General features: G+C 37.7%; 1 protein-coding gene across 3 annotated transcripts; it reads right to left on the bottom strand.

Annotated features, from left to right (window-relative positions):
* Positions 1-580: 580 nt before the first annotated feature.
* Positions 581-20,407, bottom strand: rasgrp2 (RAS guanyl releasing protein 2 (calcium and DAG-regulated)). 3 transcript variants are annotated; one of them, XM_082141036.1, is made up of 17 exons: positions 20,249-20,407; positions 19,848-20,004; positions 18,837-18,939; positions 18,500-18,556; positions 16,240-16,371; positions 15,821-15,962; positions 15,539-15,712; positions 14,756-14,872; positions 14,152-14,433; positions 13,624-13,704; positions 13,241-13,348; positions 12,102-12,217; positions 11,846-11,987; positions 10,729-10,765; positions 10,483-10,644; positions 1,502-1,561; positions 581-1,372 (listed from the first exon to the last, which is right to left on the bottom strand). In XM_082141036.1, exons 2-16 carry the CDS (start codon positions 19,915-19,917, stop codon positions 1,506-1,508), a joined length of 1,779 nt encoding a protein of 592 aa, XP_081997162.1. In that variant the 5' UTR covers positions 19,918-20,004; positions 20,249-20,407; the 3' UTR covers positions 581-1,372; positions 1,502-1,505. The 3 variants fall into 3 exon arrangements, with proteins under 3 accessions (XP_081997162.1, XP_081997161.1, XP_081997163.1); XM_082141035.1 differs by having other exon boundaries at positions 11,846-12,217; XM_082141037.1 differs by lacking the exons at positions 581-1,372; positions 1,502-1,561; positions 10,729-10,765 and having other exon boundaries at positions 10,492-10,644; positions 11,846-12,217.
* Positions 20,408-21,976: the final 1,569 nt, after the last annotated feature.

The following is a 21,976-nucleotide window of genomic DNA, read 5'->3' as shown; positions in this document are numbered from 1 at the left end:
TGATATGTTGGGGTAATTTTTCGAAGCCAGAAACCATACATATTTTTATTCTCAGTGAATTTGCATTTGCAAAGCATTTGACATGCCACAGAACTTGTTTTTTCTTTACAGTCTACGGCTCTACACACGGAACTGAAGACAGTAATAGAAGCCTTGAAGTTTGTGATTTAAGCCCCGCCCACACTGCCGCCTGTGGTTTCATAGCAATTTTTTCTCTCACGGTTCACTGAAATGTTAAAAAATAACTTTAAAAGCTCATGTTGATCAAGTGGAAAGCACAGCTTAACTGTGAACATAAATGTAGCTTTGTAGCTAAAGGTCAACCTGCTAGATTAACCCTCTGATCTCGGCCAATTTCAGCTGATTCACACAGCATGTTTGCAGTAATAGTGCAATACAAAATCCTTCAAACTTGCTTATCTTGCTTCCGTTTTCAGCTTATAGCTGTTTGATGGACAGTGAATATGTCGACGACGCCGTTTCCTCAGCAACATCCCTTGACAATGTCATATCTTTTTATGATCAAAGAAATAAAATAATAATAATGACAAATAGACAGTAGACTATAGGCTACTATCAATGTGATGAAATGTTATATTTTTATTTCCGCGGCAAAAAACAACAACAACTAAATGTAGCCTACATCACAGAAAACAAATGATTAATATTCATAATAATAATATAAACATAAAAACAGAAAGCAAATGAGGCAGCACAAGATCTTGTCATATCAGTCTCTCAATTTAGAACAACAGCGCCTTCTGTTGGTGTGAAATTAAAGCCTGTGATGAGAGATGGCCGAGGCACAATGGTGTCTGCAACACGTCATTCATTTGACCTTGTCCTCTCTTCATAATTCATATCATGAGAATTAAAGATATCAATGAAATCATGCAGTTACATGAATTCCAATTTAAATAATATTCTCGATTATAATACAATTCTCACTTAAGCGCAGTGTCAGATGATCATACTGCATATATAATATATATATATATAGGCCTATATTATATAAATGTGATGTGTTTTTGTTTTTGTTTTTTGTCATTCCAATCACGCCACAACATTTCTTGTGTTACCAAAAAACCTTTACCTCCATGATAAGTTCAGGAAACTGCAGGGGAAAAAAATAAAAATAAAATATATGACCTCTTCAAAAATGTTGCAACTTAACAGTGGTACTTTTTTCTGATTTATTTAAAATCCATATACTATTTTCTGAGTAACAACCCACGAGAAATCATAGTATGAGAATTCAAGAGAATGGATCACATTGGACAATAAACGCATGAACAAACACACGCTGCTTTGGAGAATAGTGCTGCTCGCTCTCTGCTGCTGCGGTTGCTTATGGATTTGCTCCAGGATGTTCCTATGGAAATAGAGAGGAGAGGAACGTATCTAATGCCAGTTGATGGATTTCTCTTCATGAGAAAGACTTAATGAAAAAGCTCTCAACCACGAGGTGAATGTATTGGCAATATGCATCTTCTTTTCTTACCTCATCAAAGGTGGACATCAAAAACCTCATCGTGTTCCTCCTGAGAGCCGTCTGTTATGACTGTGGAGGTAGAGCGTGTGAGAGAGAGAGAGAGAGAGAGAGAGAGAGAGAGAGAGAGAGAGAGAGAGAGAGAGAGAGAGAAGTCACTGCAAGTTACTATCATCGTTTATTCTTCAAGAGATAGAGAGTATGGTACACTAGACAGGATCTGGTTTTACTGGGTAAAGACCACTAATGAAAATGCTTTTTAAAATTGAATTACAAATGTGTTTTTTCAATCACACTGAATTGTATTCAGCTTGACAATAGGCAAGGCAAGGCAAAGAAAGGAATTAATATAATCACAAAATAAAATCAAGGAAAATTAAAACAGTTATAAAAGAAATTAAAAGAGATATTGTTACATGTCTGTTTGTTTTTGGACTCTATTCTTTGTTTCTTTTGTTCAGTTTCCCGCCATTCATTTGTTCCCATGGTAACCCTCCTCATTAGTTCTTTTGGTTCAGCTGTGTGTCAATTATCTTGTCAATCAGTTCCTCCCTGTCACCTGTGTATTTAAGTCTAGGGCGCTTTCACACTGGCAGTTTAGTGCGGACCGGGGCACGGTTCGCATGAAAAATCGTTAATGTGAACGCTGTCATCGGACCCGGGTGCGCACTAGAGTACCGAACCCGAGACTAGCTGGAGGAGGTGGTCTGAGCTCGGTTGCTCCCGAACCGTGGTGCGGTTCGCGTTAATGTGCAAGCAACACGGACTCGGGTGCGCGCTTGTTCAGGAAGTATAGTATCCCGCGCATGCGTATCACTGTCGATATCATTGTTTGATTGCGTTTGCGATGACGTAAGATCACTGCAAACGCACCTGGGTTCGATACAATTAATTGAGTGTGAAACCAGACCAACGCTGCGGGAGGCGCCGGGAACTAGCGCACTCGGGTTCGGACCGCAGCAAACGAACCCAGTGGAAAAACGCCCTTAGGCTGCATTTAAACTGCAGGTCTTAAACCCCAAATCGATTTGCTGACTATATCCGATTTTTTTGACGACTTGCTTCCATCATCTTTTAAAAGTGACCCGTATCCGATTTTTGCATTTACACTATACACTGCTGAAACTACCAAATTGTAGACGTTCTGACCCGGAAAAGGAAGTAAAACAGCACGAAATGCAATGGATGCAGATGCAAATAAAATTATCCAGTGTTTTGTTTTCCACAATAGTTTGAAAAGTCAGCAAAAAAGTCAGCAAAACATTGGTCTCGTACGGCGGAGGAAAAAGAGGAGAGCCCTTGTTGCAGCCTGGGTGAATTTAGCGATGATCAACCCTGCATTTTTGCCTGCACTGTCTCTTCACCCCAAAGACTCAAAAGACATAAAACCTCTGCATTACTCCACTGTGTGTAGCCTTCGCCTATAATAAGTTAGAGTGCACTTTTTTAATGACGTACGACTCGCATTTACTGGGGAATATCCGATTTGTCTGCTTACATGGCACACGCAAACGCACGTATCCGATTCATATCCGAATCATTTGAGTGAGGCCTGAATCTGATCTGAGAAAATCGGAATCCATGCGGTTTTTTCCTGCTTACACGTTCACCGGTCATATCCGATCTGTGCCACATGAGAGGAAAAAATCGGAATTGGGTCACTTGAACCATGCAGTGTAAATGGGGCCTTAGTCTTGTACTGTCAAGTGTTCTGTCGTCGTCTTTGTTGGATGGTTGTTTTTGAGTTTCTCTTCCTGTTCTTTGAGGGTTTTGATTAAAAGACTATTTCCTGGAATCATCCTTCGTCGTGTGCTTCATTGATAAACTTTTCATCTGGCGAAACACCGGTGTATCATATTTTTCACAACTCCCAGTTTTACTCTGAGATTTTCCCATGGTGATTAAACTGTGTCTGTGGTGTTATTTTGGAGCTTAAGAAATCTATTGGACGTCTCCGATAGACCCGATAGATTTTTCCCTAAAATCGGACAGGAGGAGCTCTAGGACTGACTCACGGGTTAACCTCGGGTTCACTGCCTCATCAGTCCGCACCCCAAAAACCCATTTGTTCGGAAGCTCTAGGAATGGAATCGATCCAGTCCGCACCCCACAGAACCTCGAGTTTAATCACGTCAAACTCACTACTCCAACACAGATCCAGGCCATCAGCATAGTTTCATCTCTCTTGCCCAATTCTCATTTGAGTTCAGTTTAGAATAAAAAGGAAGATGCAAAATAAAGTACAGTGTTATCAGTCGGACGTACAGTGGCACAGTACTCATTCAGTAAATGCACAGCCAGGGGCGTAGCTACGTGGTGGCCAGGGGGGGCCACGGCCACCATTGGTCAAGGCTCGGGCCCCTGCCGGCCCCCCCAACCTCACGGCCCCACCCCCAGTCTGAGGAGGGGAAAAATTAATTTAATAAAAAATAAAAAAAATAACTCCAGAACAGAAACGGTCTAAAGGAAGCTGAAATGTATGCATTATTATTTTTGTATCAAGTCATTTGTCACATGTTGGGTCACGCCCCCATCAACAGTGCAAGACATTACGTGCCTGCATTCTGACAGCGCTTAATGGAGACTAGCAGCTAGACTAACACGGGATGTCACTGTAACTAACACATAAGTTGTAAGTTGGTGATACTTGAAAGCATAATTAAAATGATAAGATCATATAGTTATCTTCTCACTCAGTTTAATGTGTAAGAATGTGTCGACATAGAGGAAGGGTGGCAGAGTGAGTTGAGTTGGGCTGCTGCGTGCTGCTGTTATTTTTGCAAACTTGTATGATTATCTAGCGCTAGCTCGCTAGCTAGCTTAACTCAATTCCAATGTGTCACTTAGGGCCGTTACATAGTCAACGCGAGCAACGCGAGCGACGCGCTCCCTTTCATAGTCAAAACAGTAGACGCAAGTGTCACGGGCGATGCGTGAAATGATATACACCGCTCACGCAACAGGGGGTAGCAGTAGAGTAGAGTCATAGTAGAGTCATTGCACTGAACGCCCGTCTATTTCGCTTCAAAAGATCGCTTTCGCTTTGGTTTGGACGCGCGAATGGATTCAAAATGTTCAAGCGTCGAACTAGACGCGAATTTGACGCTCTATTCACGTTTGGTGTAGCCTAAAAGCAGCATAATACCAGGCTGCGATGTCAAGATTACAATGCTGGAATGTGTGTGTCAGAGAGAGAGAGAGGCGCGGGCGCGATCGAACAGTGGAAACAAAACAAAAAACATACTCCGTCATTTTGTTCAGGACATCGTTAAACTTATATTTATGTAAAACACAACATTGTGCTTTTGTCAAACTGTAACCTACAACTGTCACCCAACCAAAATCACACACACACACTGACACACGTTGTAGTGGAGATGTATACATATAAGCTCGCATAATTTTTCCTCTTCGCCCGCCATTGTATTCAAACCTTCTTCTTTAAACATAATATACTTGAATTAATGTACAATACTTGCAATGTCGCCCCCACCGACAACGCATAATAATAAATTGAATATTGCACTTAAAATGCTATGGTTTACCTAAATAAATGATCGCCTAAAATGACAAATTATATTGTGTCTTTCTGTCATTTGCACTAAAAACATCCCCGTCTCATGTTAAGGTCCCTAACCCCTCACATAATCATGACACATCGCACTCGCACATTATCTAAGCACCCATCCCAATAACATGGATTATCAATAAGACATTATTAGTGTCCAAAAGGACGTTAAATCCATTGTTTATGGCCTGACGAGCCGCGGGAAAACCGCTACTCTGAGTGACGCGGTGCGTGAGTTTTAAAATAGTAGTTTTTGACAATCAAGTGCCACCCCAAATAAAAGACTGGCCCAAGCTGCCCCCCCCCCCCCCCCCAGAAATAACGTCCTGGCTACGCCCCTGTGCACAGCTAAACAGATGTGTTTTGAGTGGATTTGAATGTGACTACTGTAGGAGCACATCTGATCTCTTCTGGAAGGTGTTTCCAGCTGCGGCTGGCATAATAGCTAAAAGCGGACTCACCATGCTTAGAGTGAACCCTTGGTATTTCTAGTTAATGTGATCCTAATGATCTGAGCAATCTGTTAGGTTTATATTTAGTGAGCATATATGCAATGTATTGAGGTCCTAGGCCATTGAATGATTTATGTACAATAATCCGCCCTGCTGGTGATGAAAGCATGAACAAGTTTTGCTAAGTCTTGTCTGGAAATAAAGCATCTAATTCTTGCAATATTTTTGAGAGGATAGTATGCTGACTTATTTATTGCTTTGACATGACTACTGAAACTAAGGTCTGACTCCAGAATCACACCGAGATTCCTGACTTGATTTTTAGTTGTTAGACCCCTAGCGTCAAGGTATGCGTTCACCTTGAGAACTTCATATTTGTTTCCAAACGCAATGACTTCAGGTTTGTCTTTGTTTAACTGAAGAAAGTTTTGCCACATCCAACTGTTGACTTCATCAATGCATTGGCACAGGCAGTCAGTGGGGCTGTAGTCGTTAGGCGATAGGGCTAAGTAGATCTGTGTGTCATCTGCATAGCTGTGGTCAGCAATTTGGTTCATTTTCATTATTTGGCTCATTGGGAGCATGTACAGGTTGAACAGGAATGGAGCAAGAATTGAGCCTTGAGGGACTCCGCATGTCATGAATGTCCATTCAGACTTATGGTCTCCTATACTCACATAATAACCTCTCCCTCCTAAGTATGACCTGAACCATTTTAGGACTATCCCAGAAAGCACGAGCCAGTTTTCCAGCCTGTCAAGAAGTATGTTATGATCGACAGTGTCAAATGCAGCACTGAGGTCGAGTATACCAGAATTTATGTTTTGCCGGTATCACTATTGAACCGAATATCGTTTATTATCTCTGTGCTGTGATGTGGTCGGAAACCAGATTGAAAATTGTCAAAGTATCCATTTGAGGTTAGGAAGTTATTCAGCTGATTGAAGACAACTTTTTCAATGATCTTGCCTATGAAAGGAAGATTTGAGATTGGTCTGTAATTGCTCAATATGTTGCTATCCAGATTGCTCTTTATCAGGAGGGGCTTGACAACTGCAGATTTAAGGGACTTTGGAAAAGTCCCAGAGAGAAGTGAGGAGTTTACCACTTCTAGGAGATCTGCTTCTAAGCAGTTTAACACACTTTTGAAAAAGGAGGTGGGGATTGTGTCAACAGTCAATGGGGCTGTTGATGTTGATGAGCGCAAGTTGATGTTTTAAAGTGCTGTATTGTTTCTTTCAAAATGTTAACATTATTTTCTTCTAAATCAGACATAGTAACTTTCTGAGGATGTGGTCTGATCTGTTTTACCTCAGTGCCACACGAGGATATGATGATCGCCTTTCTGATATTATTGATTTTCTCAGAGAACTCACTGCATTTGCTGTCTGAGAGCATTTCACTGGGAATCTGGCTTGGGGGGTTTGTTAGACTCTCTACAATAGCAAAAAGAGTGTGTGTGTTATTTATGTTTCTGTTTATAATATTTGAGAAGAAAGTCTGTCTAGCTTTGACTAGTTCCACATTGAAAGCATGAAGGCTGTCTTTATAGATGTTATAATGGACTAACATTTTTTTCTTCCGCCACATGCGCTCAGCTTTTCTGCATTGTCTTTTCATATTTTGCACTGCTGTTGAGTTTCTCCAAGGTGCTTTTTGTCTGCCACTCTTCTTCCTGACTTTCACAGGAGCAATATCATCAATTACACTCTGTACTTTTGAGTTAAAGGACTCAAGGAGAGAATCAACAGAGTCCGCAGATATGCTTGGTGTTACAGATATGGCCTTCATAAATAGCACACTAGTGTTCTCATTTAAGCATCTCTTCTTGACAGACACAGATCTAGCTTCAATAGTAGGAGAGATCAATATATCAAAGAAAATACAGAAATGATCAGACAGTGCTACATCCTTAATAACAATCGATGAAATGTTTAGACCCTTATAAGTAAATCTAGAGTGTGTCCACGATTGTGTGTGGGTCCGTGTACATGTTGAATCAGATCAAAAGTATTTAAAACAGTTATGATTTCTTTTGCCATATTGGTTTCTGCATTATCTATGTGAATATTAAAATCCCCAGCAATAGCAAAGCAGTCAAACTCTGAGGAAATTGTTTATAACAGTTCTGTAAAGTCCTCAGCAAAGGCTGGAGAGTATTTTGGAGGCCTGTAAATAACGCTAAGTAAAATGCGTGGAGCACCTTTTAACACAATGCCGAGATATAATCCAAAGACATGTAATTCCCAAATTATACTTGCTTACATTGATAGACATCTTTAAATAGAGCAGCTACACTCCCACCTCTCCTCCCCGCTCTGCAGACACTCATAAAAGTTAGGAGGGGCTGTTTCATTGAGGACTGTTGCACTGCAGCTGTCTTTTAGCCAAGTTTCATTTAGAAGCATAAAATCTAGGCTGTTTGTGTTTATTAAAGGGATGGTTTGGAGTAAAATCAACCTAGGGTCCTTTGCACCATTATTAAAGTTAGAGCTTATTTAGAGATATCAGCTGTATGGCTTAGTGCAGGCGCTAATGGATCCTAGGCTGTGTCTCATAAATTACCCCACTAATAATGCCCAGAATGGTACCAAACTTCTACAGTAGTACAAATAGATTCTGTACTCATAAAATGAGGCATTGGAAAGTTTGTGGGTTTGTGGGGAAAGTTTGAAAGTTTGAAAGTGATTAGGGAAAAGCACGTAAAAGTCCTGGCAGAAAGCCAGTATATCTAACTTTTTTTTTTTTTTTTTTTTTGAAGTGTTGACAACTTAGTGTTAACTAATAATTGTTGCAAACTGGTACTACCAACAAAATATTAGTGCATTCCTGGAACTGGGCGTCGTTACACTACATCCTTATGCATCGCTTTCTGCAAGGACTTTTACGTGCTTTTCCCTAATCACTGAAGTGACCTCGACGTACGGGTTAGCGGTAGCATTAGCCATCAGGCAAGTGTTATTTAAATAAACTTCTGATGTACTTACAAACTTTCCAATGACTCGTTTTATGAGTATAGAATCTATTTGTACTACTGTAGAAGTTTGGTACCATTCTGGGCATTATTAGTGGGGTAATTTACGAGATACAGCCTAGGATCCATTAGCGCCTGCACTAAGCCATACGGCTGATTTCTCTAAATAAGCTCTAACATTAATAATGTTCGACCAAGGGAAAAAAGGCTTCTGGGGGGGTGTTTGGCTCAAGGTCATGGTGCAAAGGACCCTAGATTGATTTTACTGCAAACCATCCCTTTAAGTAATTTACTAGAAGTGATTTATTTAAAAGTGCTAACTTGACAGTATTATTTTTTTCCCCCTCAGCAATCTTAGTTTGACATGTAACAGGCAGCAGATTAGATAGGTTTGCCGTACGGCTTGAGAAGACCTTATACTTTCTATCATGTAATATAACAGAAATAGAGAAAGATACAGGAACACTGGGTTCCCGCTTGTTCTGTAAACATTTGAGGAAGTTACTGTTATCATAGCGGGGACCCGACACACATCACTGAGAGCTGCTAACAATACATGGACCTTTACAGTAAAATATTTTTTTCTTTTAATTTAATTTAATTTATTTGCAGGTACATGAGGATTCCTACTCATTTCAGGGCTTGAATTTCGGCGCGGGATTGCGGGTATTGCGCATAATTTTAATAATTCCCGCAGGTCTCCCACTTATAATGCGGGAAATTCCCGCAAACATTGATTCACTTTAGCCTGTAGGTTGTATTAGTAAATGAATCCACACAGATTATAAAATCAAATCAGTCATTTTAAAACTGTCTGCGAGACGCAATTTCACAAACAGCGTGAGTGATTCAGCTGTGCTGCGTCTCCTATCAGCTCGTTAAGGCGATAATACACTCTCGCGTTTCGGGAGTCGGGATAGACAGAGTTGTCACTTGCATAATCGGGCCAGCATTGCATCATGAGTAACTAAAGTTTACCATTTGCACGTCTTTTTAAGTCTTACCAGTTTAAGCATTCACGCGATTTTAAACTCTTCGGCACTTGCGCGCTGTCTGAGAGATGTTTCTCTGCACACATACATAGAGTAAAGGTGCCTCACACAGAGCTCGTGGGTAACCAAAGTTATTTTTCGTGGATTATATCGCTTTAACAGTCAAAAACATGCGAAAATTATGTCAATTTCGGTCTTGGTGAGTATCCTCTAAACACTGCCGGTTATGTCTTAAGCATAAATCACACGTGACCGTATAATGAACACAGGATCCGTGCACTAGCTCTTAAAGGGACAGCAGCCATATGTGTCTGTCATTAATTTGGTTGTCAAAACATAGCTTTCATTTTAAGGAATCAGGATTAATAGCCTATGTATTTAATTTAGTCAGAACTAAAATACTACCCAGTGTTATTTTACATTTGATTACTTTATTCAGTCTCTGTAGTATTTCTGAATACTAGTGTTAGACCTAAGCAAACACTTCTCTCTTTATTTCTCTTTATTGGTATCTTTATTATATTGTATTTATTTGTGCTACTTTTTTCAATTTAATTCAAAGATTGAAATCAAGCTTCCTTGTGTTGTGTAAATTCTTAAGAACAAAATTACCCCATTGTAAAAATGCGATGAGTGAGCATACATTTAGGCGAGATACATGTAATTAAAAAAAAAGTCTAAACTCCCCCCTCAAATTAAAAATTCCCCCCCATAAGAATCACCTAAGGGGGGATTTCCCCCCCATTTTCCAAAATGAAATTCAGGCCCTGCATTTACAGTAATATATTGTTGATTATTTTATTTGTAAGTAGAATACATCTGTTCTTTGTCAAATATGTAAAAATACGAGTCACATTTTGATTTAAAAACCAATTTAACTTGGTTAAAGTATATATATATATATATATATATATATATATATATATATATGTTGGATTGTGTAATGTAACTTGCGTGTTTGTGTGAGTCTTGTATTCAAGTACGCTTGCGTATTAATGTGCATTTACCTGGGGACTCTGCTATCGGCTCTGTGCTGGTGGGAGGCGGAAAGCTGAAGGAGCGCGTGGCCTTAAAGGAAACATCCTTGTGACAACTGACGCTCTGTGCCCGCTTGCGGCACTCAATGGCCAAACGACTGCAACAGTCTTTATGACAGCTCACCCCACACACTGAAAAAAATTACAGGAGGGTCACAATGCCACACACACACACACACACACACAAAAACACACACAGTTCATTTGGTTTCATACCTTTGCATTTGCTTCGCTGTTTGAAAAATCCCCATATCTGCAAGAATTAGTATAAAATAACTCAAAATATGTAAGAAAAACATGGAAAAAAATCAGTTTGAAAAGGATTCTGGGTGCTTCAGTTCATTAAAATGAGCTATATAACACAGTTTGTAAACATTTTGTTCTATCCAGTCAGTTGACATTGTAAGATGCTTTGAGTTGGAACTATATTCATATTTTTTATTCATAATTGGATGTATAGAAAACCAGACATGTTGATTTGAGTGTAACATTTAAGAAATTAATAATCTAACAATATAGTTCAAAAGTTTGGGGTTTATAATCATTTTAAAATGTTTTTAAAAGAAGTATCTTATGCTCACCAATGCTATGTAACAACATAAATGTTTTGGTCAATTTATTGCATCCTTGCTGAATAAAAGTATTACTTTCTATAAAAAACTGACCCCTTACTAACCCCAAACTTTTGAACGGTAGTGTATATAGTATATTTAATTTAGTTTTCTACCAAATTAAAATATAGTTAGTTCTTGTTTCATTGCTCTAATGATATGACTGGATTCTATGTCATGTGAGTTGACATATTGTTATTTTTTTCAGAAATACTGCTTATTTCTTTATATGTAAATATTTTAATGAAGAAAAATAGACCTTTAATTTAATTACATGTTAAATTACATTCACTGAACATTTAAAAAAAAATGCTGGTTCAAAAAAAAGAACACGAAAGAAAAAGGAAAACAGGTTCTGTTCTGGGGTGGATCTCGACAGGAAATTAGAAAATAGGAAGTGGTTACTATCTACACCCAAGTACCGACTGTGAACACAACAACATCTTTCCCTCAGACACACCCATAAACACACTGCTGCACACTGAGCACCACAGCACAAGCACCATCGGAGACAAATATGAACAAATGCAAGCCATAAATACAATCTGGCTGAGTGATAATAAAATAGGCATTATGTACATCTGTGCTTTTTGAAATGAATACAGATCTGGATGTCTGTTTCTCATGACAGTGAAAAGATCTTATTTCATCTTATGTGTGGGTTGTCATCACGTTGGAGATGAAGATAAAGAATTCGAGCCATAAATAAAATGTGTACTCACCAAGCGAGAGCAGTGCCGACAAAATGAAGGCTTGACGCTGCTCGTCTCTGTAAAAGTGTGAACAAAACCCATCTTACAGTTCTGTAAGGAGCTCGCCTTTGTGAAGTACTCAATCATCTCCTCTCGGCTAATTTTACAGTCCCTGGGAGAGAAAATGAAAAAGAGAAAGATGGGAGCTTTACTGTACTGGAGACTTTGACAAATGAGGGGAAATAATTCCTCTAGATAAACTGGACAGATGTCTTGATAAACCCACTGGTTTCGGTCCAGTTCATCAAACTTGCCGAGGTAAGGGAAATTCCTCCTGATGATCTCAAACTCTTCTTGGGAAATGTTGCCATCGCCATCAGTGTCAAAATTTTGGAACACTGACTGAAAATAAGACATCTTCCAATTAGTTCTTTTTCACCGCAAAATCATTTAGTCCACAGCTCTCTGGAAAACTTGTCAAATGTATGCAATAGCGTGATCTTTCTTTTATTCAGCCGTTCTATAAATATAAAGTTAATACAGTGTAACTTACATTTCAGACACAATATTATAAGTTATTTTTGCTCCACCAAATGAAAATATTTCCAAACAAAAATCAGAATGAACAGTTTGAAAGTTTTCCACTTATGTTCCTGAATTAATCAATGTTTGAATCGGTTGAGTGAATGATTCAATGACTCAATCAAAAGGTCAGTCACTTTTTTTTTTTTTTTTTTTGAATGCATCAGTGTTTTAAATTAATTGGTTGAGTGACTGATTCAATGACTCACTCATAAGTCACTTGTTTCATTTTGCATTAATCAGTGTTTTTGAACAAATCGGTTGAGTGAATGATTCAATGACTCAATCAAAAGGTCAGTCACTTTTTTTTATTTTATTTTTGAATGCATCAGTGTTTTAAATTAATTGGTTGAGTGACTGATTCAATGACTCACTCATAAGTCACTTGTTTCATTTTGCATTAATCAGTGTTTTTGAACAAATTGGTTGAGTGAATGATTCAATGACTCACTCATAACGTCAGTCATTTATTTCGTTCCTTACTTAATTAGTGTTTTTGAATCAGCTGAGTGAATGAAAGTCACTATTCACTACCTGTTGATGTAAATCAACAGAAGGAGTCACTGTGATACAGTACAACAATACTGTTTTATCGAACACATAGTATATCAGATATATAAATATAAAATAAAATATAATGACGCAAACTTTATAACAGACCATTGTCCCAGATAACCAATATCCAACATAGTTAGTTTGTGCTAGTTTTACACAGCTCATTATTGCATACATTTTGTGATGAAGACTGGCTCACTTTACTTTAACCTTTACATACTATTCCAAACTATATGCTGCGCAATCAGTTTATCTGAGAATTAATTGAAAGTAGTGCATGTCACATACCTCCACCATTTTTTCAATGTGCTTGTTGATAATCGCTGGATCTGCTTTGGGTTTGACTGAAGATGCCCACTCTTCTATTAGGGGAGACTGTGACTTTGTGCTGGAAGTCTAAGAAGCCAGAAATCAATGGTGTATTCACTTAGCAAGTGGAAATAAGGCACCAGTAGATATGGATAAATGACTGGCATCCGTTGCATGAACAGAATAAATATAGAGTAGTTGTTCAGTCTCCCAGCTGCAAGTCTACGTAAGTGGATTATGCAAGCAAAATGGGACAATTAATCTGTCAAATTGTGTCATGAGTGGTTGTAATTGGTGGTTCTACCTCATGGTGGCCACTGATTTGCTATCTGAGCAGATGGTGTGTCGTTGGGGTGACTCACTGATAGTTTAATACTGCGAGGCTCCCTCTGTAAAGATAGCTGATATATCTCGTCCTCTGAGTGGTACTGGTCCAAAGACACCTAGACAGGTACAGAAGAAATGCAAATGATGAACAATAATTGATAACTGATGTAGATTTGACAAATCATTCAAAGGCTAAATCAACCTCAATGTTTCCTGCTTAAATATCAATTCACTGAAAATGTTTATATTTAAAATAAATATTTAACCCAAAAGTAAAAATTCTGTCATGATTTATGTATACTTATTTCTTTATAAAATTATACAAACAATATATAAACATTTAAAATAAATGATGTTCTTTTGAACTTTCTATTAATTAAAGAGTCCAGAAATAAAGTTTAAAAATATTAGGCAGCACAACCATGACCAACATTGATAATAATAAGAAATATTTCTTGAACACCATATCAGCATATGATTTCTGAGTAATGATGCTGAAAATGCAGCTTTGCCATCACTGGATTTTGATTACAGCAAACCCGTCCCACCCATAATAAACTCACTATAAGCAGATTCAGCAGGTCTGAATTGGCTTCTATATTGGGTGGAGTGCTCTGAATGAGCGCCAACTCTTCCAGGATGGCATACAATTGATGGGTCTTGGTTAGGTTGACCCTAGTCTTCTCTGGGTCAAACCAATCAGGCAGGGCCACATGGACAGCAATCAGGTCCTTCAAATGCACCCCGAGGATGGGGAAGCGGAATCCCGAACATTCAGAGAATCGCTGACGGTAGCGACTGTAGTTTCCAGAGGAAGTCACCAGCTCCACCAATCCATCAAACACCTGATTAAACACAGAGGAGGCCATCAGTTAGGATGAAGGTCGCTGCAGTCGAAATATGAGGAAAGGGGATTTCAGAGGTTGGTACATGGGTAAAATATATTTCTGCTCATGTTTGGTTGCCTGATAACAGAGCACTTGACTTGAGTATTGATATTTCTGTGCAATCTGGCAGAGAGTATGAAAATGGCACTCAAGCCACCTAAAGCAAAGTGGAACTTAAGAATCTTATCTCCCATAGCCAGATTTGGAGTGTTACAGCTGTTTGTTTTTCTCGCCAGTATTGGAGGTGTGTTTATAAAAGCTGCTCTCTGGCAGTCCTTACCTTACGCGTCTCGCTGCCGATGAGCGCCTGGGTATCTTTGAGTCTAGCAATGGAGCTGTTGCTGAGTCCACCCACTACAGCCATCAGTGTGTTAAAGTTCTGCAGCTGCAGTAACCTCTGCGCACACACACACACACACATGCATTTTCATGTTTTATGAGAACATTCCAAAGACATAATGATTTTTATACTGTACAAGCGGTAGATTAAATCCCCTAACCCTTTATAAGCGGTTTTCCACATGTGGACCAAAAATATTTCCCCACAAGGATAAGGGATATTGACATCTTTGTGAGAGCATTTTGTCCCTATAAAGTAGGGTATACCTGAACCACACACACACACACACACACAACAAACCAACTATAAGACCAGACCTAATAAAAACAATGGGGTCCAAAAATCTAAGACCATCAGGCCTATTTTGCATTTTTATAATTTAATCATTTTATTTTTTATCATCATAAAATTTAAAAATTAACATGAATTTAGATTGACAGCCGTACTCTAATAAAAACATCTGACCTTTCCCTTTTCTATAAGATCATATGATCACACACACATATACTGTGTGTGTGTATATATATATATATATATATATATATATATATATATATATATATATATATATATATGAATGTTAAAATCCTAAAACATTCTGTTTGTTTTCAGTTAAATTAGATTCTGAATCACAGATCTGCCATGTGGTCATAGAATTTTGGATCCCGCTGTAAACAGATTACATGTCTTTAAAGAAAAAGCAAGCAAGCGAGTTGGATTAACCTGGGCCACTTTGATGAATTCACTGATGACAGTGGCTCTCTGCTGAGCTGTAGGCTTACTGAGAACCATGATCTGGATCCACTGGGAAACACTGTTAAACAGAGTAATAAAACGCTCCAGAATAGGATTATCCACCGTGCAGCCGTGCATCACGAAACTGTGGTAGTCCTGGAACTGAGGGGGAACAGATTTTTCATTTGCGATATGAAATAAGACTTGAGGTCATGCTATTACAAGCACAAACATGTGATTAATACTGCATCTATAAATTAAGGGACTTACAAGAATTTTGCAAAACGATTTGTACTCCATATACGTAAGGTGTTCAGCCAGGGTGGAAGCATCAAGGTGGTCAAAAAGAAGTGAGGTCTTGCGTTTCTTCTGGACAGTCTCTTCTAGTTGACGTCGCCATTCGTATGATGGGCTACAGGCAAAACAAACAAGACATTGTATTTCTGTTCTTTCACCAGTATGCCTATATATCATGTTGGCTATAATTTGAATTAGTGATTTATAATGATTTGCTATTTAAGCAGACTTTTCCATCATCTTTGACATTCTAATATGTCATTGACCTATAACTTCTCAGCTGTTTGAGTGTCTCAGACATGCAGCTTGTTTGTGATGTTCAGTCCATATTCTCCAACCCTCCGTATCAAAGGAGCAGCGTTTTGGGTGAATACTGTGGCCCTGTGACTCACATGCTGTCTATGTCGATGAGCAGGCTACGCCTCACATCTCCATTCTGCTCCAGTCGCTCTTTCAGACCACGGATCTGCTCTGCCAGTGCGGGGTTCAGGTCAAACTCAGCTGGGAACTCAGATATCCAGTACCTGACAGAGAAAAAGAGACAGAAAACAGAGAGAACTATGATACAGTGTAGCTGTGCATGAAATAGTTCTGGGCAAGACATCAGGTGGACGAGTATTTTCAGTGAATAGTCTTGCCTCAACTGTTTTATGTGAATTCACAATACACTTCTGTGATCCAACCCAGCTGCCTTATGACACAGAACATCACATCTTTACAAGATTTATACACCAGATGGCCAAAAAGTATTTGGACACATAAACACCACATAGATGCTTTTGCACATGTAATTTCAAAACCATTAGCATCAATAGGGAGTAGGTCCTTTTTAAGGGTTTTACTGTTTTTCTATGTAAATGCGATAGACAGATGTGCTTGACCAGTGCACTTGCATATTGCATGTTTGGCAGCATCTCACGCATGACAAAACTTCTAAAAAAGCAGTGTTTAAGTTCAAATAGGTTGCATTTTTTCTATTTCACTACTTTGCGTCTCACATTTTTAAAAGCAAAAATATGTTCTGTGGCGCCTAAAACGTGTCCCCTGAGGAAATGTGGAAGTGGAATGGAAAAAATATATATATTTTTTCATACTTTGAGGTTTTAGATTCTACAAGGTTCTAGATTTCAAATCTAAAAGGTTTTAGATTTCAGCGTCATGCATGAGAAGCTGCAAAAGAGTTGCTTCATTGTTCACTGCTCCCCATTTCCTGAGCACGGGATATCAGTCGAAGTTCACTTCTCTTGACAAAATGCATTGATGCGGAACATACTATAACGTCAGTAAACACAGATGAAAAAGTTGTGCATATTAGTATAATGACATAAAATAGGCTACTACCATACATGCATGTAATATGTATGTCAAAATATATTTTTACATAGAAATTAAATTAAATTAATATAAAATGTCATTTGAAAGAGCTAAATTTAGTGATAATTGTCTATCAATGTTTAATATGAAAATTAACTATTTGGTTATGTTAGATGTATTTTATCTAATTTAACTGTAAATGCATTGGAACTGTTGCCTTTATACCCACATACAAACCACACAATAACGACGGAGCCTCTACTGCTTTCTACTGCCTTTATTTTAAACTTTTAAAATGCCCTCAATAATTTTGTCCCATAATCTTTGATCACCAAAATGGCATATTTATGTTTTTTCCTGTGGGAAAAAAAAATTCCTCCCTTAAAATAGCATGAATGTAACTCTAAACCCTTGCTTCAACCATGAATATGCAAATTAGTCCCACTTCCACTCACTCGTACAGGTTCGTCAACAAGTCGATGTATCAGAATGATAATGCGTTTATGTATCGCTCTCTGCAACGTCGTACACATAATGGCAATAAATATTATTTGCCTTTTGCTTGACTACGTTATCAAACAGCAATGTTGCTAAAATTACACAAAGTGTTTTCCCTCAAACTCTGGAACGAACAGCGAACAACTTACAGCGTGAGAAAGTTTCTGACCGCAGTGTACAACCCATGAATTACTTAAAGAAGCCAATGCTGTTCGGTTTATGATTGGTTGTTTGTCTGTGGATGGCCCATACAATGTTTGTCCAATCATTGCGTTTGGTCCAAATGAAATGAATCTGCAGCAGTCAGGTGGTACAGGTCAGTGCTCTTTTATGTTCATTATTATTGTAATGTAATGTGCTTTGAGACATGAGGTAGTTTAACGCCATCTCTTGTCTCATTATGCTTTGCATGCTGTGTGCGTTCATGTGTTTTGAAGGAGGTGTGGCTTTGGAAACGCTCTGAAGTGAGGGTGGGCTCTCATGCTTTCAATGCTAGCTTGTTATTGCTAGCCACTCCAAAAATTGCTTACCCTACCTTTAAGGCGGGGTTTTAAAAGATGATAACGTGGGGTTAAGGTCTGTGTGAGAAGTCCATTTAAAGGCCATTTACATTCCGACGGGAATGATACTGGAAGAGAAAAGGTATGCTCCACTCTACTAAAAAGGTTTGTAGAATGATAGGGCTATACTTGATTTCTTGCACTTGTTAGCATTGGGTGTTACTGAAATAGCCAAACCTTGGGTGTCACGCTTTTAGCTGCCATGATGTGCAGTTACAGTTATTAAGCTTTTGTATGTCTATGTAAAAAAAATATGTGAACAAATGGGTCTTTAACCTACTTGACAAGATGACAAATCTGAGACTGGCGATTTGCAGAACAATCCTGTTCCTGAGACCTGTAATACTGTCAAGGTAGCTCCACTTCATTACTATTATCAGCTGTGAGGAGAGTGATGGAAACAGTTTGTGATGCTGTCAGCCCTCTCTATAAATGACAAACCCCACCCATGGCCGACTGTACTAAGTGCTAAATGTCTGGAATAAAAGCAGGCCTGTCACATCGAAAACTAAATGTACAAAGACTTGCATTTATTTGGTTTTTGACTTTAATGCTGGTTATTTGAAATGCAGAGTTCTCAGAAAGTATAATGTGACAGGTCTTAGGAAGGAGGATACTTGTGCATGAGTTTCTTGGCCAGGTCACTGGATGACAGGAACCAGGGATGCATGGTGAGAAACATTCGCACGAGAAACGTCTCCTTCAGAGCGCCTTCATCGTCTGTGAGGAAGACAGAAAACCAGACGGCGATTTGCACATGAATGAGTCCATTAGCCTATGATTTTCATTTAATAGCTTGAACATTTCTGCAATTATAAAAATTTAATATACATTAAATGAAATAAACATTTTAAGCTAAATTCAACCCAAAGGTCTAAAAGCTAAAGTTCAGCTAAATTTTTCTTTGTCCATCCTACATTACAATGTATTAAGTGAAATGCATGTTATTACACTGTAAAAAGTGGTAACCTGCAATTGTTACCTTAAAGAGCTGTTTTTAACTTGATTTAACCCATACAAAAAATATTTTGTTGGTATAACTTAATGTATTTAGGTTGATTCAGCAATATTAAATTATATTTTGGTTTTGAATAAAACCAGTTAGTTCACCCAAAAATGAAAATTCTGTCATCATTTCATGTTGCTCTGTATGAATTTCTTTCTTCTGCTGAACACAAAATATAATATTTTAAAGAATGTCTGTAACCAAACGGTTGATGGACCCCACTGACTTCCATAGTATTTTAGTCAATGGGGTCCATCAACTGTTTGGTTACCATCATCCTCAAAATATCTTATTTTGTGTTCAGCAGAAGAAAGAAACTCATTCAGGTTTGGAACAACAAGAGTAAATGATGACAGAATTTTTATTTCTGGGTGAACTATATCCCTCTAACTTAGATGTTATTTTTAGGTTACCATTTTTTCCAGTGCATCCCTAAAAGATTATTGTATAGTAATAGGGGGTCCCTGCTCGAAGGCCCCAGAGCTATAGAGAAATATTGAAGAGTGTGGGAGAGAATACTGATAAACAGACACAAGTACACAGTTGAAAAAGCCAGTGCTGTTCCGAATGGCTGATCAGATTGTTTACACAAGAGAAGGAAGGAGCAAATATGAGCACTGACCAAAGGCTTTGATGCAGGCTTCCACCAGCTCATCCACGCTGGCTGACTGATCCGATGAAACGCTCTCCATTCCTTTCTACTTCACTGTTCTCCACAGCCCCTCCTTTCCCCCCCACTTAATTTTCCACTCCTCTCTTTGATCCCTCTCTTTTTCAGTCTGAAAATGAGGCAACGGCATGAGCGGCAAAGGAAACAGAATCAATAAAGCAGAGAATGGTTTAGATGTGAGAGGTGTCACTGGTTTTTCATTTTCATCAAAAGCACACAAATCCTGGTCACACATGGATAATACATCGAACAAGACTCATCCGGAGAAAAACAAGGTGCATAAAAGAAAAATCAAAGATCCATAGTGACCGTTCTCAGACAACAGTAGAGGAAATACTTTCAAAGGAACTTACCCGTTGAATCTGGCATCAGAGGTCCAACAGTGAAAACAGAAGTGCTAATGAACACCGTGTTCCAGGACGGCCTTTCTCTATGCACTGAAAACCACAGAGGGCCTCACTGAGGTTCACTCGGAGTACAACTGCCTGTACGCTTTCCTGTCAGTTGAGAAACTTACAGATGTTGCATTTCCTGTTCATAATGTTTCGACTCATTTTTCACACCAAAAATGGGTGGAGGGGTGTGAGAAAAAATGGAGAGAGAGAAACGTTTTTTTTAGTTACGGAATAAAAAAATCACAATTTTTGTCTTAAAAATAAAAATATCTAAACATCCTTAGTACACATTTATTTGAGAAGCAAAACATAAGATGTTGTCAGAGAATATATGAAGAGTTCAGATGCAAAAGCCTCTAAGTGCCATCTGCAATTTTCTTCTAGAATGATCATTTTTATCAAGTTCGTATATTTAAGTTCAGTAATTTCACTTAAATTACAATTAATAGGTAAATTTCATTGCCATTTAAGTGAAATTACTGAACTTAAATATACGAGCTTGATAAAAATGATCATTCTAGAAGAAAATTTCAGATGGCACTTAGAGGCTTTTGCATCTGAACTCTTCATATCTTGATTTTGTTTTCTTATTTTAAGCATGGATTTAAAAAAGTTATGAAGTTTATGTTTAAAAAATGGGTAACAATTTACAATAAGGTTTCATTAGTTACCTTAATTAATTAACAAATTTAGTTAACATAAACAAAGAATGGACAATACTTCTTGCAACATTAATTCGAGTCTTAGATCATGCTAATTTTAACATTTACTAATTATTAAAATCAAAAGTTGTATTTGTTAACATCAGTTAATGCACTGTGAACTAATATGAACAAACAATGAACAACTGGATTTTTATTAACTAACATTAACAAAGATTAATAAATACTGTAACAAATGTATTGCTCATTGCTAGTTCATGTTAGTTAATACATTAACTATTGTTAACACATGAGACCTTGTTGTAAAGTGTTACCATTACCAGCCAATATATATATATATATATATATATATATATATATATATATATATATATATATATATATATATATATATATATATATATATATATATATATATATATATGTACACAGTTCCGGTCAAAAGTTTGGAAACATTACAATTTTTTTGAAAGAAGCTCATCAAGCCGGCATTTATTTGACCAAAAATACAGAAAAAACAGTAATATTGTGAAATATTAATACAATTTAAAATAATGGTTTTCTATTTTAATATACTTTAAAATATAATTTATTTCTGTGATGCAAAGCTGAATTTTCATCAGCCATTACTCCAGTATTCAGTGCCACATAATCCTTCAAAAATCACTGATTTGATATTCAGTTATTATCAATGTTGGATTCTTTGATGAATAAGAAGTTAAATAAAGAACAGCATTTATTTAAAATAGAAATTGTTTGTAACAATATACCCTACCATTCAAAACTTTGGGGTCAATCTTTTTTTCTTTTTTTTTTTGGAAAAAAGTTTATTCTTTTTTTCAGCAAGGATGTGTTAAATTGATAAAAAGTGATTGTAAAGATTTATATTGTTAGAAATGATTTCTATTTTGAATAAATACTTCTTTTTTGGGGGGGGACTTTTCAGGACTGTGATAATAAAGCATGGACACAAACTATTTCACACATCCACTATCTAGTTCTGCGGGTGTGATCAACTTGAACT

Source organism: Leuciscus leuciscus (assembly GCF_965113295.1).
Source record: "Leuciscus leuciscus genome assembly, chromosome: 16".
NCBI lineage: Eukaryota > Metazoa > Chordata > Actinopteri > Cypriniformes > Leuciscidae > Leuciscus > Leuciscus leuciscus.
This window is presented reverse-complemented; position numbering and strand designations above follow the sequence as displayed.

Coding starts and splice junctions, on each gene's coding strand:
- rasgrp2 (XM_082141035.1), bottom strand. CDS start 19,917: ATGGAGAGCGTTTCATCGGATCAGTCAGCCAGCGTGGATGAGCTGGTG. Junction 15,713..15,820: donor AATCGTTTTGCAAAATTCTT/GTAAGTCCCTTA, acceptor GTTCCCCCTCAG/TTCCAGGACTACCACAGTTT. Junction 12,218..13,240: donor ACATTGAAAAAATGGTGGAG/GTATGTGACATG, acceptor TCTTATTTTCAG/TCAGTGTTCCAAAATTTTGA.